Source organism: Trachypithecus francoisi, unplaced genomic scaffold (assembly GCF_009764315.1).
Source record: "Trachypithecus francoisi isolate TF-2019V2 unplaced genomic scaffold, Tfra_2.0 Lachesis_group3, whole genome shotgun sequence".
Taxonomy (NCBI): domain Eukaryota; kingdom Metazoa; phylum Chordata; class Mammalia; order Primates; family Cercopithecidae; genus Trachypithecus; species Trachypithecus francoisi.
Genome location: NW_022681468.1, coordinates 16,625,054 through 16,641,040, shown reverse-complemented (window position 1 = coordinate 16,641,040; position 15,987 = coordinate 16,625,054). Strand labels below are relative to the sequence as shown.

The window sequence follows — 15,987 nt, the reverse complement described above, 5'->3', positions numbered from 1 at the left end:
CTCAATCAGACTGCTATGTCAGGGACTGCTGGACACCCGCAATGCCAAGATGTGTAAGAGCCATGCCAGCCTCCCAGGATACTCAGTGGCATTTAGGACCTCCCTTGTAATCAGTCAAGTCCTCAGGAAACAAAGAAGACAAGGTGATAAAATCAAATTATTTTTAATTGTATAGTGATTAAAATGGAAATGACACAGACTCTAGATCAGTACTGTTTACCAGAATGCTCTGTGATGATGAAAATGCCATATATATCTGCATTAACAGGGTAGCTACGGCCGGGCGCGGTGGCTCAAGCCTGTAATCCCAGCACTTTGGGAGGCCGAGACGGCGGATCACGAGGTCAGGAGATCGAGACCATCCGGCTAACACAGTGAAACCCCGTCTCTACTAAAATACAAAAACTAGCCGGGCGAGGTGGCGGGCACCTGTAGTCCCAGCTACTCGGAGGCTGAGGCAGGAGAATGGCGGGAACCCGGGAGGCGGAGCTTGCAGTGAGCTGAGATCCGGCCACTGCACTCCAGCTTGGGCGACAGAGCGAGACTCCGCCTCAAAAAAAAAAAAAAAAAAAAAAAAAAAAAAAACAGGGTAGCTACATGTGACTCACTGGGCACGTGAGACGTAGCTAGTAAAGGAACTGAATTCCTTTTTTTTGAGACGGAGTCTTGCTCTCGTCACCCAGGCTGGAGTGCAGTGGTGCAATCTCAGATCACTGCAACCTCCGCCTCCCAGGTTCAAGCAATTCTTCTGCCTCAGCCTCCTGAGTAGCTGAGATTACAGGTATGTGCCACCACGCCTGGCTAATTTTTTGTATTTAGTAGAGATGGGGTTTCACCATGTTGGTCAGGCTGGTTTCAAACTCCTGACCTCAGGTGATCCACCTGCCTTGGCCTCCCAAAGTGTTGGGATTACAGGTGTGAGTCACCACATCTGGCCTGAATTCTTAATTTTATTTATTTTTAAATAGTCACATGTGGCTAGAGGTTACTATATTGGACAACATAGTTTTAGAATGCTAAATGACATTTAATGATGGTACTAGTTTAGATTTTCTTTTTTTTTTTTTGAGGCGGAGTCTCGCTCTGTTGCCCGGGCTGGAGTGCAGTGGCCGGATCTCAGCTCACTGCAAGCTCCGCCTCCCGGGTTTACGCCATTCTCCTGCCTCAGCCTCCCGAGTAGCTGGGACTACAGGCGCCCGCCACCTCGCCCGGCTAGTTTTTGTATTTTTAGTAGAGACGGGGTTTCACCGTGTTAGGCAGGATGGTCTTGATCTCCTGACCTCGTGATCCGCCCGTCTCGGCCTCCCAAAGTGCTGGGATTACAGGCTTGAGCCACCGCGCCCGGCCCTAGTTTAGATTTTCTTAAGCCATCAGCATTTTTAGCCAGGGACCTTATAATTAATTATGACCTATGCTCATTTAAAAGCTTGCCTTTAAAAAAGCCAAATCAGGATCTTCAATAATTTACTTCACTTTGTTTCCTAACTCTGAACATGCAGAATGGAAGAGGAGGAAAGCCAGTGTCATCTGTAAAGTTCAAGGTTAAAAAATAAAGAAGGTATATAAATGGTACGGCCACACAGGAAATCATTTTGGCTGTTTCTCACAAAACTAAACACACACTTAGCATAACTGCACTCTTGGGCACTGATCCCAGATAAATGAAAACCTATGTTTACACAAAAACCTATATGCTAATGCTCAGAAGCAGCGTTATGCATAATCGCCCACACCTGGAAACAATCCAAACATCCTTCAGTAGGTTGAACAGTTAAGCTGTGGTCTATTTACACAACAGAATACTACTCAGCAATAAACATGAACAAACTATTGATATATGCAACAATTTGTATGTATCTCAGGGAAATTATGCTAAGTTAAAAAAGCCGATCTCAAAAAGTTACACAAAAAAACAACGGCTCCCAGGGATGCGGACAAATCGGAACCCTGGTGCCCTGCTGGTGGAAATGTAAAATGGTGCAGCTGCCGTCTGCTGCATGGAAAACAGCATGGCATACTAGACACAGGATTATCGTATGAGGCAATTCCACTGCTGAGTATCTACTCAGGAGAACTGAAAGCAGAGACTCAAACAGATATTGTACACCCATGTTCACAGCAGCATTATTCACAACGGCCCAGAGGTGGAAGCAATCAAAGTGTTCACTGACAAATGAATGGCTAAACAAAATGTGGTATATACACACAGTGGAGAAGTGTTCGGCTTTAAAAAGGAAGGAAATCCTGGTGTGACATGGATGAACCCTGACAACACTGTGCTAAATGGAATCAGCCAGTCACAGAAGGTCAACTACTGTATGATTCCACATCTACCAGGTTCCTAAAGTAGTCACATTCATAGAGACAGAAAGTAGAATGATGACTGCTGGGGCCTGAGGGGAGCGAGAAATGAGGAATTTGTCTTTAATGGGTACAGAATTGGGGAGGATGAAAAAGTTGTGGAGGTCGACAGAGGTGATGGCTGCACAGCAGTGTAAATGTACTTAATGTCACTCAACTGTATACTTAAAAATGATCAATTTTATCATATATATTTTACAACTAAAACAATTTTGTTAATAAGTTATATACCTTATGATTCCATTTATATAACCTTCATGAGATAACAGAAAACAGAGAGAGAACAGATTAGTGGTTCCCAGGAGTTAGGGAGGGGAAGGGGCAGATGTGGCTAAGAAAGGATAGCGCGAGGGAGCCTTGTGGTGATCAAACAGTTCTGTATCTTGACTGTGGTAGTGATTACACAAAGCTACACACGTGATAGAAACTGCCTAGAACTATAGAAACACACACAAAAATGAGTGCATGTAAAATGGTGAAATGTGAATAAACTCTGCAATTGTACCAATGTCATTCCCTGGTTCTGACATTGTGCTGTGGTACTACCACTGGAAGGAACTGGGTGAAGGGTGCACAAAACCTCTCGGTACATTTTTTCTACTTCTTGTGACTCTATACTATTCCAAAATAAAATATTCTTAAAAATGTAAATGCATAATGTGTATATATAGTATAATATATATAGTATATATTAGCATTACAGTATATATTAGCATAATGTATATATTAGCATTCTATTATTCCACCAATATTCTGCCTAAATGCTCTTCTGAGTTTCTCAGAGAAGAAAACTAAATTTATCATCTTCTTCTAAAGATCTATGTTTAAAGTATCCTTTAATCACTCTGAAAAATTATAAGAGATATTACCTTTGTGAGTCATACATCAGACTTAGATACCTGAATTTACTACATTAAGGACTCAAAAGATTACATGGCTTCGGACAGACATTCATGTATAACAATTACATAGTAACAGAGAGTGACGGCAAGAGAGAAGAAACACGCTATGAAAAATGCTCAACTGCCTGATGTAATGCTCAACTACCCTTTAAACGCTAACCTTTCAGGATGAATAAGAGAAGTTAAAAATAAAATAAAAACAAAAACTGTTATCAATTAGGTTTGCTGGAATCAAGAAAATTTTCAGCCTTTCTTTTGATCCTCCTAGTTTTTTGGAGGACTTCCATTAAATTCATTAGAAAGAAATTCATAAATTCAGCAGAAGTTTATCCACAATGGAAATGTGTGAGAAGCTTGCAGAGAATGTAAATACTAACACAAGTCTCTAACCTGATGCTAAAAGTCAAGGTTTTGGTATTAATTTGCATTCCCTTTTGGAGAAAACTAACTTTACACCTGATTTTAAGTGACCATTAGACATCTGGAAACTTATCACAGAAGTAAAATTAGTCTGTGGACACTGCTATGAAAACTTTATTGTCACAGAAATGCAGAACACAGCAAACTGTGTAACAGATACTATGCACTGTAATGGGCTCGCTCTCTAACAAAAACCAAACAAAACCAAAAAAACAAAAAACTAAGCCTAAAAACACAGACCTATGCTAAGTCAGTCACTCAGAGAGGAGAGTTACTAATCAGACTTCCGTTTTTTGGCCCTTGCTTATGCAGTCTTGCAGACTCAGTGGCTGAGTGCAATACCTACTTCCGTTTTATGCAGGCTGTTTTTCTTCATACATAAAACCACTGGTCAGCCTGATGACTGTTCTTTTTGGAAAAGAACACTCCAGGGAAATCTAAACAGCTGAGACTCTGACAGCCCCAAGTGAGGCATGATCACTGCTGGCAGCACTGCCCAGAGAAGAGTTATCCGAAAACACCTGAAGGGCCCCTCTCACTTCTTGGTGGCCATAGAGATGCTCCCTGGCCCAGAGCTCTGAACTGTCATGCAAGACAATGCCTGGTCCAAAGTTTTCATGGTGCAAATGAATAAACAAAGAAAGGCCACACCTGTGGAAAGAGGCTCACTGAGCCTAGGCAGGGAGCCAGTCTCCTGAGTCCTTGTCCATCACTCTTTCCCTATGGAACTTTCGATGAAACCGTCTGCCTGGCAGATCTCTCTCTATGCTGGAACTGCCTTTCAGGGAATGAAGCAGTTTCTGAATGTCTAAGAGTTGTGCTGTCCAATACATCACCATTAATATGTGGCTATCAAGCACTTGAAAAGTAGCTAGTCTGGGCTGGGTGTGGTGACTTACATCGGTAATCCCAGCACTTTGGGAGGCAGAGATGGGTGGATTACTTGAGGTCAGGGGTTCGAGACCAGCCTGGACCAACATAGTGAAACCCTGTCTCTACTAAAAATACAAAATTAGGTGGGCATGGTGGTGCACGCCTGTAATCCCAGCTACTTGGGAGGCTGAGGCACAAGAATTCCTTGAACCCGGGAGGCAGAGGTTGCAGTGAACCAAGATCGACCCACTACACCCCAGCCTGGGCGACAGACCAAGACTCTGTCTCAAAAAAAAAAAAAAAAAAAAAAAGTAGCTAGTCTGCACTGAGATTTGCTAAAAGTATAAAATGCACACCAGATTTCAAAGAGTACTAAAAAGAGAATGCAAAATACCTAGTTAATAATTTTTTTTCCTTTTAAAGCATGTGATTGGCATCTGAATCTCTGGTTAATAATTTTAAAATATTGATTACATGCTGAAATGTTTTGATATACTAGGTTAAGTAAAATACACTATCAAAATTAACATCATCTGTTCCTTTTTACTTTTTTAATGTGGTCACTAGAAAATTTGAAATTACACAAGAGGCTCACATTATATTTATACTGGGCAGCTGTGTGTTACAGTATAAATCTGGAAAGTATTTTGGGGTCATTTAAAATGACAGTTATATAAATGCTAGGTAATAATTACTTTACAGTAGTCCTAAAAAGGTATTTTTCAAAGTATCTGTTGGTCTGTACATCGACAGGATAACAAAAAGACTGTCTGAAATACACACTAAAAAAGAATGGGGTTGGGCGTGGTGGCTCACATCTGTAATCTCAGCACTTTGGGAGGCCGCGGTGGGCAGATCACTGGAGGTCAGGTGTTTGAGACCAGAGAGACCAGCCTGGCCAACATGGAGATCCTATCTCTACCAAAAATACAAAAATTAGCCAGGCGTGGTGGCAGGAGCTGTAATCCTGGCTACTCAGGAGTCTGACGCATGAGAACTGCTTGAACCCAGGAGGCAGAGGCTGCAGTGAGCCAAGATCGTGCCACTGCACTCCAGCCTGGGTGACAGAGCGAGACTCTGTCTCAAAAAAAAAAAAAAAAGAATGGGGATTGGGGCAGTTATTAACAAGATTCCTTCTTCAGTTGCAACCTATAAAAGGAAAAAGAAAAATTACAGAAACTTTCAAATCCTCAAAGCATTATGTACTGAAGGAATAAGTCGACTGCTTTAAAACTTCTAAGGGGAACCCATGACATCTACTTCATGTTTTTGACATTTTGATGTTTGTGCAATGTTCTGAAGCTACTGATAGCTTAAGCAGATAAACAAATAATCAAGAGGATATAAAAACAAATTCCAGCAGAAAAAAATGTATACGTCTTCACTGAGAGGTGACTTACCTGGGTTGATGACCACCCAGCCACCTCGTTCCTGCTGGTGCATCCATGCCTTCCAGCCTCGGGCTCCTTTCTCCCCAGCCCGGGGCTCTCCACTGTCCCAAAAGGGCTCAAAGAATTCCACCTGTTCAGATTTTAGAATGGATGTTAGACCTCACTTGTACAAAACTGCTGAGTCAGTGGGCGAGATCCGTGCTGGTGGACATAAGAGAAGCTTATGATCTTTGAAATCATGTTTGCCATCAGTCTTTGAAGTAGATACATGCTACACACCCCAACATAGAAAAAAGAACTATCTAGTGTGGCAGGCAGCTTCCAAGATAGCCCCCATGACCCTACCCCTGCCTAGTGGTTTTCACACTCGCATGTGAGCTGGACCTAGTGATTCTAACACACACAATATGGCAAAAGTGACGGAAGGTCACTCCCAAGATTAGGTTACAAAAAGACTAGCTGAGGTTCAGCAAGAAGGGTCTCCAGCTGGGTAGGAAGGGAGTGGTTTCCTAGTTCTCATCCTGCCAGGCCAGTCTAACTAGGGACAGCGGCACTGCCAGTTCACCTAGTGCCACTGGACCCCCAAGCTAATTCCTAAAGTCATGCCACTTTCAAGGTATTTTGAGAGGAAGGCTCCAACAAGAAAGATCATGAGCTCTTGAGCACAACCACATCTTAAGTAACTATATATTCCTAACACCTGGCACAATACTCACTGCCTCGCAGGGACTCAGTAAACGCTTGTTGGCACAGATCTGAACAAGGTAGGCAACCAGGGAGTAAAAACGTCTGCTTTTTTTTTTTTTTTTTTTTGAGACAAGTTTCACTCTTGTTGCCCAGGCTGGAGTGCAGTGGTGTGATCTTGGCTCACTGCAACCTCTGCCTCCCGGGCTCAAGCAATTCTCCTACCTCAGCCTCCCGAGTAGCTGGGATTACAGGCATGAGTCACCATGCCCAGCTAATTTTGTATTTTTTTAGTAGAGACAGGGTTTCTCCATGTTGGTCAGGCTGGTCTCCAACTCCCGACCTCAGGTGATCTGCTCACCTCAGCCTCCCAAAGTGCTGGGATTACAGGCATAAGCCACTGCACCCCGCCTAAAGGTCTGCATTTTAAAGCCTGGCCCCATTAGCACCTCCCTCATTCATTGGGGCATTAGGTCTGCAGTGTGTGGTAAGCAGCTCCCTGGCAATAAATCTTTCCCCATGGAACAGAATGTGAACACAGCAATGAACAGAAACGTGATCATGTTACTGACTCGAAACAGGACTATAAAAGTGAGCCAATAACCTACTCAACGAAAGCTTTCCTAAGAAACCTTTTGAAGAGGACAAGCAGGCTTCCAGTGGACACAGCATGGGCCAGGAGCCACAGGATTATCCAGCCTGAGCCCTGGGCAGTGCCATGCACGCCTGGAAGAGTATGGCGTCCAGGAGAGTCATGTCAGGGCAGGGCAAATGTCCTGACACGTCAGTCATCCTCAGGAAGGGGAACCAGGAAGATGACGCTCCCTCTTTAGAGGTCTGGTTCTTGTAAAAGTGAAGAAAGAAAGTTGACTCAAGAAAGGATTTTTTTAAAAAAATAGTGTGATAAATGAGTCTAATCTATTTGTTTATTCCACAGAAACACAGACCCGTGATATCAGACCTGCCTGTGTTAAATCACGCTACTGTGTCTATGGTAACAATGTCCCTCAGTCAGAAAAGCAATATGGAATATTAAGTAAGAAACTTTATTCCAAAGTTGTCATGTAAATACTTTGGAATTACAAGTGCTGTTTGTGTTTAAAACCTCAAGCACGTGGATCTTTGATGGGTCACATTCGTAGGCAGAACCCTCCACCCATCACTCTGTTCTTATCACAGTGCGTCTTAGGAAAGGGCCAGGGGAGGGGGTGAGAGAAATTCTGATCCTGACCTACAAGCCTCCTTAGAGTCAGCTGAGAATTCTGTAGTACAGGCTATTCTTAAAATCTCACAGCATGTCTTAAAATCACTCTGCTACATGGCTTACTCATGATTGATTAGAGTCATTTAACTGGTATAATTCTGTAATCCCATTTTTTCTAGAGGTAGCATCATGATAAAAACGGTCTTTACTGGCAATTCATGAAGCTCCCACATGATGGAGACCTTGGCCTCTCAAGAAACATTTTTGAATGTTCACCATAAACTCATATATTCTATTTATCTTCCACTAGACAACTTTAGAGAGTAGAAAACTGAGTTTTCTTTAGTGCAAAAAGGGAAAAGATATGTTTTCTTATATGCGTAGCTCTATAAAAATTCTTTATTTCTTCACTTATCTTCATTTATCTCAAACACAGGCAATGTTCGCTTGTCATCTAAAGGATGAACCCTTCCCCAATAAGATTCACTGTTGACAAGGTGCCTTTGTGTAATTTCATTTGCAACACTAGCGAAGATTGTGGGTAATCAGAAGGTTAATTGGGGAAGTAACTCAAGACCCAAACTAGAATGCATAAGGATGGAAGACAGTAATACAAAGTTTAAAATGGCATGACAACGGATTCCCTGACTGGGGGAGTTAACCAGTATTGAAACAAAGGTGGAAAGGCGATGGAGTGGAGAGGGAAAAGGGGGGAGGGGAGGAGGGGAGGAGCGGAGGGAAGGGGAGGAGGAGGGAGGGGAGGAGGGGGGAGGGGAGGAGGGGGGAGGGGAGGGGGGAGGGGGAGAGAGGGAGAGCGGGGGGAGGAGGGGGGAGGGGGAGAGGAGGGGGGAGGGGAGATGGGGGGAGGGGGAGGAGGGAGGGGGGAGGGGAGGAGAGGAGGAAAGAGGGGAGGATGGAGGAGGGGGAGAGGAGGGGAAGGGGAGAGGGAGGGGAGGGGGAGGAGAGGAGGGGGAGAAGGGGAAGGGGAGGGGAGGGGGGAGAAGGGGAAAGGGGAGGAGACCAGAGGGGAGAAGGGGAGGGGAGGAGGGGGAGAGGAGGGGAAGGGGAGAGGGAGGGGAGGGGAGGAGAGGAGGGGGAGAAGGGGAAGGGGAGGAGGGGGGAGAAGGGGAAAGGGGAGGAGACAGAGGGAGAAGGGGAAGGGGAGGAGGGGGAGAGGAGGGGAAGGGGAGAGGGAGGGGAGGGGAGGAGAGGAGGGGGAGAAGGGGAAGGGGAGGAGGGGGGGAGAGAGAAGGGGAAAGGGGAGGAGACCAGAGGGGAGAAGGGGAAGGGGAGGAGGGGGAGAGGAGGGGGAAGGGGAGAGGGAGGGGAGGGGAGGGGAGGGGAGAGGAGAGGAGGGGGGAGGAGAGGAGGGGAGGAGAGGAGGGGGAGGAGAGGAGGGGAGGAGAGGAGGAGGGGAGGAGAGGAGGGGGAGGGGGGAGGGGGGAGAAGAGGGGAAGGGGAGGGGGAGAGGAGGGGAAGGGGAGGGGGAGAGAGGGGAAGGGGAGGGGGAGAGGAGGGGAAGGGGAGAGGGAGGGGAGAGGGAGGGGAGGGGAAGGAGGGGGAGGAGGAATGAAGGGAGGGGAGGAGAAAGAAGAGGAGGGAGAGGAAGGAGGGAGGGAAAAGAAAAGGAAAAAGAAAGAAGGCAGGCAGGATGAGAGGGTGGGTCCTCAGACAGCCTTTATGTTGTGAAGGAGGGGAAGTGTCTTTACCTATCCATATCTCACCACTTTCATTACAAAACTTTCCTCAGATCACTGAACTATTTCTAAGAAGTCCTCCTCAGCAGACTGATATAAAGGAGGATATGACATTTTAAAAACTACCACACCACCTCTCATTATCCACACCACCTCTCATTATCCACACCTTCCCCCTCTCCCTCCCTCCAAAGAGCCAGAAAGAAAGAGATGAGGCGAGCAGAGCTGGGTACCTGTCCTTTGGTAGGCAGATCTTTCACGCTGTCAGGTTTGAAGAAGGTGAAGTCCACCATGGCCTGGAACAACGAGACGGCCTTCTCAGAGTGGCCGGCCTGCCGCAGAAAGTGGCACTGCTGAAGAAAGAGTGCTGCAAACAGGAGGGCAAAGGGGAAGAAGCCGGGTTGATAACCACTAAAGGGAAAGAATGTACTTCTCAAAACAGGCAATTAACACACTGAGAACATCTTTTACCTGCAGTCACCGTTAATTTACAGAGCTGTGATATATATCCTGATTTAAAGCATCTCACACAGTATTATAAACCAAGTATGTTTGTTCTAAATTTTGTATGAAACCACAGAACACAAATATTAACAATAAAAACTATATATAGTACATAAAAATAAATCAAGAGGTTGGTCTGAATGCTATCAAATAATCAGAGCTCATTATTACAAGAAAAATTGTAGAAAAAGGATGGCGTAGCAGATTTTTATCAGGAAGCAAAGAGCTGTATTCAATTGATCACTAGATGGCATTATTCGCCAGCAACTTTCATCCTATGTTCGGAGTCGGCTATAAAAAAATTAAAGTTCCATGTCTGAATATTCCAGTTCATCTTACTTGTGGTTCAGTTCCAGCTACTAAATAACACTAAACTATTTGAGTAGATCACAAACAGTAACAAATTCAAGACTCTGTGTCAGTGTGATAAATGCTTATTATTTTGAGAGCAATGTATTTCTATCTTTAGATGCCAATAGTAATCAATACTCAGCAACAGGGGCTGTGATCAAATAAACGCCGGACACTGAGCTAGACTTGCCACAGATTATCTCGCTTACTGTGCACCACAGTCCTGTAAAGCAGGTTTATAGTATTGTTGCTGATGGAGGAACTGGGGCTCAAAGAGGACCTGCCCAAGGACACACCAGAGCCAGTGAAGGGCAAAGCCTTCACGATTCAAGGTCAGGAGTGATACGCTCTGGCTCAGCAAAACATGCAGCCTCCAACATCTCAATACTGTCAAAATTTATATTCCAGGCTCCTTCAGGACAGACCAAAAATGTTAACAGCATAATAATGCCCAAAACTTCTATTTTATGCAGTGGTTCCCAGTCAGGGCATCTCACAGACATTACTGCTGGGACCCTGTAATTAGGTGAGACAGGTACACGCATCTCAACAGATAAGGCCATCGACTGCCAAAGCAGTTGAGATTTGCCTGTTTACTTGGCTAATCAGCAGAACCTTGTCCAGTGATATCTTAACTCTACTGGCTCTATTGCCCCCACCTGCCCTGGGAGCTGGGGGCAAATTTGTTATCAAAAAGAGTCGTAATACTTTTTTTAAAAAATCAGTTCTATCAAACAATTCAGACTTTTTCTAGAATAAATCAAAAATAGATCTTCATTTTCAAGTAAAGCCAAAAGAAAGTCTAACTCCTCCCACGTAACTGGATCTGGTTATCTCCTTACCAAACATGGCCTCTTCCGTGCCAGGCAACGCAGGGTGAGATAAGATGCTGCCGTCCTTAACAGCAGACAAAGTGCTCAAGCATTTTCCATAAAGACTGTGAATTTTTGATATCGAAAAGGTACTAAACTGGCTCTGGCAAAATAAAAGGTATTTCTGCCAAAGGGCTGTATTATTGGGATGCAAAAATATCAGTTTCTGCCACTCTTTGACCAGAGTGGAGGGTTCCCAGAACTCTGTGCAGAGCTTCAGCTTGGCCAGTTTCAGATCCACACTGCTCTGGTTGCTCTCAATGGCCCGCTCCAGAATGGCCAGCTTCTTCTCCAGAATGAGCTTCAGGGACCTCTTTCGCTTTTCCTGCTCTCCTTCCTCGATGGCATACAGGCCAGGCCTTTTCATGACCTCGTCCTCAACAACAAAAACACCAATTGACAAATGCAAATGGACCTGGGGGATCCTCAAGGGTTTCAACAAAGCGTAGTGATTTTCTTATGACCCCCTAGGGACTTTCTTAAACCACCGGTTCGCCACAATTTCTTTTAAAGAACACTTGGATCCTAAGGTGCTTGTGTCACCTGGTAGGTCTGATCTTGTGTTTCTCACTTAACTGTCCACTCTCTGCCATTTTAAGCTTTGATTTCTGTATCAATGACTGGCATACAATGCCTTGAAAGTCTTTTCTGAAGAGCAGACCTTACCAATAAAAGGGCCAAATGTGGCACAAAATATGGTAATTGTATGAGTGGTTCAAAATGAGAGACTCAGACAAACCCACAAGTTTTCGAAAGGGAATGCATGGCTCTAACTGGGTAATACACTGAGCAGCCCTCTCTCTTTCACAACTCTGTGAGCTCTGCCTCTTCTGTGTGTACTTCAGGAATGCCCTTCCCTATCTGGTGAACATCCCTTCTTCTTTCAAGATTGCGTTGAACTTGACCTTCTCCTTCTTGGTAGCTCTCTCTCCTCCCTCAATGCAAATCATCCCCTCACTCCACTCCCAAGTTACACATTACAGCATTTACTACCCCAGGGTTGCATGTATTCTTCACATGTCCATTCTCCTCACTGGACTCTGAGCGAGCTCAGGGCAAAGGCTCTAATGATCTTTGTATGCACAGTGTCAAATTTCCTCATTAGCTCAAAAATTGCTGCAGAGTCCATCAGTTTGCCCAAAATCAGGAATGTCCTTCTAAGGTAAGAGAATTGGGATGGCAACACATACCTGAAAAGCAACGAATGCCATCCACAGCTGCGTATCCCGAGGATTCTCCCGCACCCTCCTGTTAAACTCCTCCACCTTGGCCTTGAGAGCCGCACTCTCGCTGTCTGGCTGTGTGTCCTGCTGCTTTGATTCCTGCTCTGGAGGACCCTGTCCTTGTAGCCACTGTGTGGTTGACTGATCATAAATCCCCAGAGGATTCAACCAGGTTGTAACAGGAGCTGCATCTTCCAAGTCTTTCACTGGTATAAAGGAGATGGGCTCAGATGACGGAGGTTCCGTTTTACTGCTGATGGCAGCTCCATCAATGTTCATTAATGCCACACTCTTCTTAGTAAAATAGCGTTCAACCTGCTTGCGTGAATGCTTCTTCTCTGTGGAAGTCCCTTCCCAAGATATGCACTGCTTCTTGGGGTTAATGCCAAGGCAGGAGTCTCCTTTCCTCTTGTATCTGATATTAGAAAAAGAAAAAAAAGTTACTGAGGGAATATGTGTACTACCTCTGAATGACTGAAGGCGCATTAGACCTAAACTCTTGTTACGCAGGTTCACTGCATATATCCAAATTCACCTTACCTTCAGATTGTTTCTATCTGGAGATACACAAGGACTAGCAATTAACTTTTTTTCTGCCTGGCTTGACTTCCTCCTATAACACTTCAACTCTTTGCTAACATCTCATGAATTTCAGATCATGCCTGTCTTCTAGATCTTAGTAATTTCTATTTTCCTGGAGCCTTGTAAAGAACTGTCACACACATTATGTCATTTGATCATCACAGCCATATGTGACAGGCAAGGCAAAAATTATCATCCCTCTCTTAACTGTTCCTAAATAAGGACACTGAGGCCTGGGAACCTGGATCATCTGTCTCCTAGACCAGTCCTGTTTTCTCAATATTTTCCTGTGTCCCTACTTATGAAGGTAACATATAGGCCTAAGATTCTTTTTTTAATCCTGAAACAAAGTATGTCAAATGAAATTACATTTAGTTATTTTCTACTCTAGAGGAAAAGAGGTTGGGTTCTAAAACGCTTTTATGGAACGTGTAGGCGTCCCCAGAGTTAACAAACACATGACTACTGAATATCTGCACAGGCAAAAGCTAAGGAAAATTGTACATTTTTCTGTATGTATGTTAGCAAACAATTCAATTTTAAAAATGGGCAAAAGATCTGAACTGAAATTCCACAAAAGAAGACATGAATAACCAATAAGCACATAAAAAAAAAATACTCAACATCATTAGTCAACAAGGACATGCAAATTAAAACCACAATGAGGTATCCCACACACCAACTAGAACAGTTTTAAATTAATATGTAAAAGGCTGACAACACCAAATGTTGGTGAGTAACCTGTGGAGGAACCAGGACTCTCAGCCGCTGTCAGCAGGAATGTAACCTGGTATAATCACTTTGGGAAAAGATCTGGCTGTTTCTTAAAAAACTCAACACAGACCTAACCTATGACCCAGCAATTCTATTCCTACATATTTACCCAAGAAAAAGGAAAGCATATGTCTACACAAAGACGTGAGCACAAATGTTCTCGACAGCTTTATTCCTAACAGCCAAACACTGAAAGAGTCCACGTGTCCATCAATAGAAGATGGATAAGGAAACGAAGGTACAGCCATACAATGGAATACTACCAGCAGTAAAAAGGAGCTACTGGTAAGTGCCTTATGGACGGATGATCTCAAAAACATTACGCTGAGTGAAAGCAGCCAGATACAAAAGAGTACACACTGCATAATTCCACCTACATGACATTCTAGAACAGGTACAATGAATTGATGGTGGAAACAAATGAGAACAGTGATTGCCTCTGGGAGAATGGGGTGCAAACTGACCAGAAAAGAGCACGAGGAAACTTTTGGGGGTCATAGTAATATTTCACATTTTAATAAACGTTCGGGTTATACAGGCGTGTATACATTTCCCGAAACTCAAGAGAATGAAGCTTTGTGCATTACATTGCATGTACATTTTTGATTAAAGTAATAAAACTAAATAAATATTGACTCTTGACCTCTAGTTAATAATACCAATGCTCAAGTATATAGGGGGTTGTTTATTGATCTGCAGTTTACTTTGAAATGCATCAAAGAAATAGGATGGGCTGATGGATGGACAGATATGGCAAAGCAAGTACAATACAAAGTTAATGGTAGATGTGGGGGGCAGTTATATGAACATTCACTGTAAAAATCTTTCAACTTTTGCTGTATATTAAAATGTTTTCCTAGGCCGGGCGCGGTGGCTCAAGCCTGTAATCCCAGCACTTTGGGAGGCCGAGACGGGCGGATCACGAGGTCAGGAGATCGAGTCCATCCTGGCTAACACGGTGAAACCCCGTCTCTACTAAAAAATACAAAAAACTAGCTGGGCGAGGTGGCGGGCGCCTGTAGTCCCAGCTACTCGGGAGGCTGAGGCAGGAGAATGGCGTAAACCTGGGAGGCGGAGCTTGCAGTGAGCTGAGATCCGGCCACTGCACTCCAGCCTGGGCGACAGAGCGAGACTCCGTCTCAAAAAAAAAAAATAAAATAAAATGTTTTCCTAATAAAATTGGAAATGCTGTGGGGAGAAAAAGGCAGGGGAGAACTGCCTTTATCTTCTATCAGCTCCCAGGAAGCTCCGCTCTTCACCTTGGTTCAGGGCCGGGGTCTCTCCCTCACCTCTGTGGCTTCTCCACCATCAACAGGTCCCCTCTCTAAGCGCCTTTGCCCTCCTCACTGACCAAACACAGCAAATTTCATGGCAGGGGACTATTTTCTCACACAGACACAAACATTCTCTCTCAAACCTTTTATCTGGCCTCCCTCCCAATACTTTCTAGACTATCTCATGATAATCTCTTGTCATTCCATTTATGAGTCAAAAAGAACCTTAACAAAGGTGTGATGAGATAAAATAGCACTAATGTAGGCCGGGCGTGGTGGCTCACGTCTGTAATCCCGGTACTTTGGGAGGCCGAGGTGGGCGGATCACCAGAAGTTGGAGTTCGAGATCAGTCTGGCTAACATGATGAAACCCCATCTCTACTAAACATACAAAATTAGCTGGGCGTGGTGACACACGACTATAATCCCAGCTACTTGGGAGGCTGAGGCAGGCGAATCGCTTGAACCCAGGAGGTGGAGATTGCAGTGAGCCGGGATCAAGCCATTGCACTCCAGCCTGGGCAACAGAGTGAGACTCGGTCTCAAACAAAAAAAAAAAAAAAAAAAAAATTGCACTAATGTAGTTCTAAACAAGGCTACTATTCCTAAGGAACAAAGTTAAAAAGCTAGTTTTGTTCTCCTTAGTCCTCTTTTAATAGTATTGATTCTCATTAGTCTCACAAAAAATATACAATATTTTAGATATTCGTATAATCTCTTGAAAAATGTTTACTGTTTCCTGACTTTAAACTAACAGCTGTATTTTTATAACAAATTAGATGGAAATGATAAGGGAAGGAGAAAACTGTTACTGGCCTATATTACTATCTACTTTCAGACACTGTATGTGTTTCGGTATGTATTTATATGTGTGC

At 44.1% G+C, this 15,987-nt stretch overlaps 1 protein-coding gene across 4 annotated transcripts in view; it reads right to left on the bottom strand.

The window, feature by feature from the left end:
- NRDE2 (NRDE-2, necessary for RNA interference, domain containing) overlaps positions 1-15,987 on the bottom strand; it is a 55,874-nt gene that overhangs the window by 13,470 nt on the left and 26,417 nt on the right. For all 4 annotated transcript variants that reach the window (XM_033191621.1, XM_033191622.1, XM_033191625.1 and 1 more), the window contains 4 exons: positions 12,450-12,897; positions 11,230-11,635; positions 9,766-9,899; positions 5,957-6,077 (listed from right to left, as the gene is read on the bottom strand). In XM_033191621.1, coding sequence (XP_033047512.1) covers positions 5,957-6,077; positions 9,766-9,899; positions 11,230-11,635; positions 12,450-12,897 — 1,109 coding nt within the window. The remainder of the gene's footprint in view (positions 1-5,956; positions 6,078-9,765; positions 9,900-11,229; positions 11,636-12,449; positions 12,898-15,987) is intronic.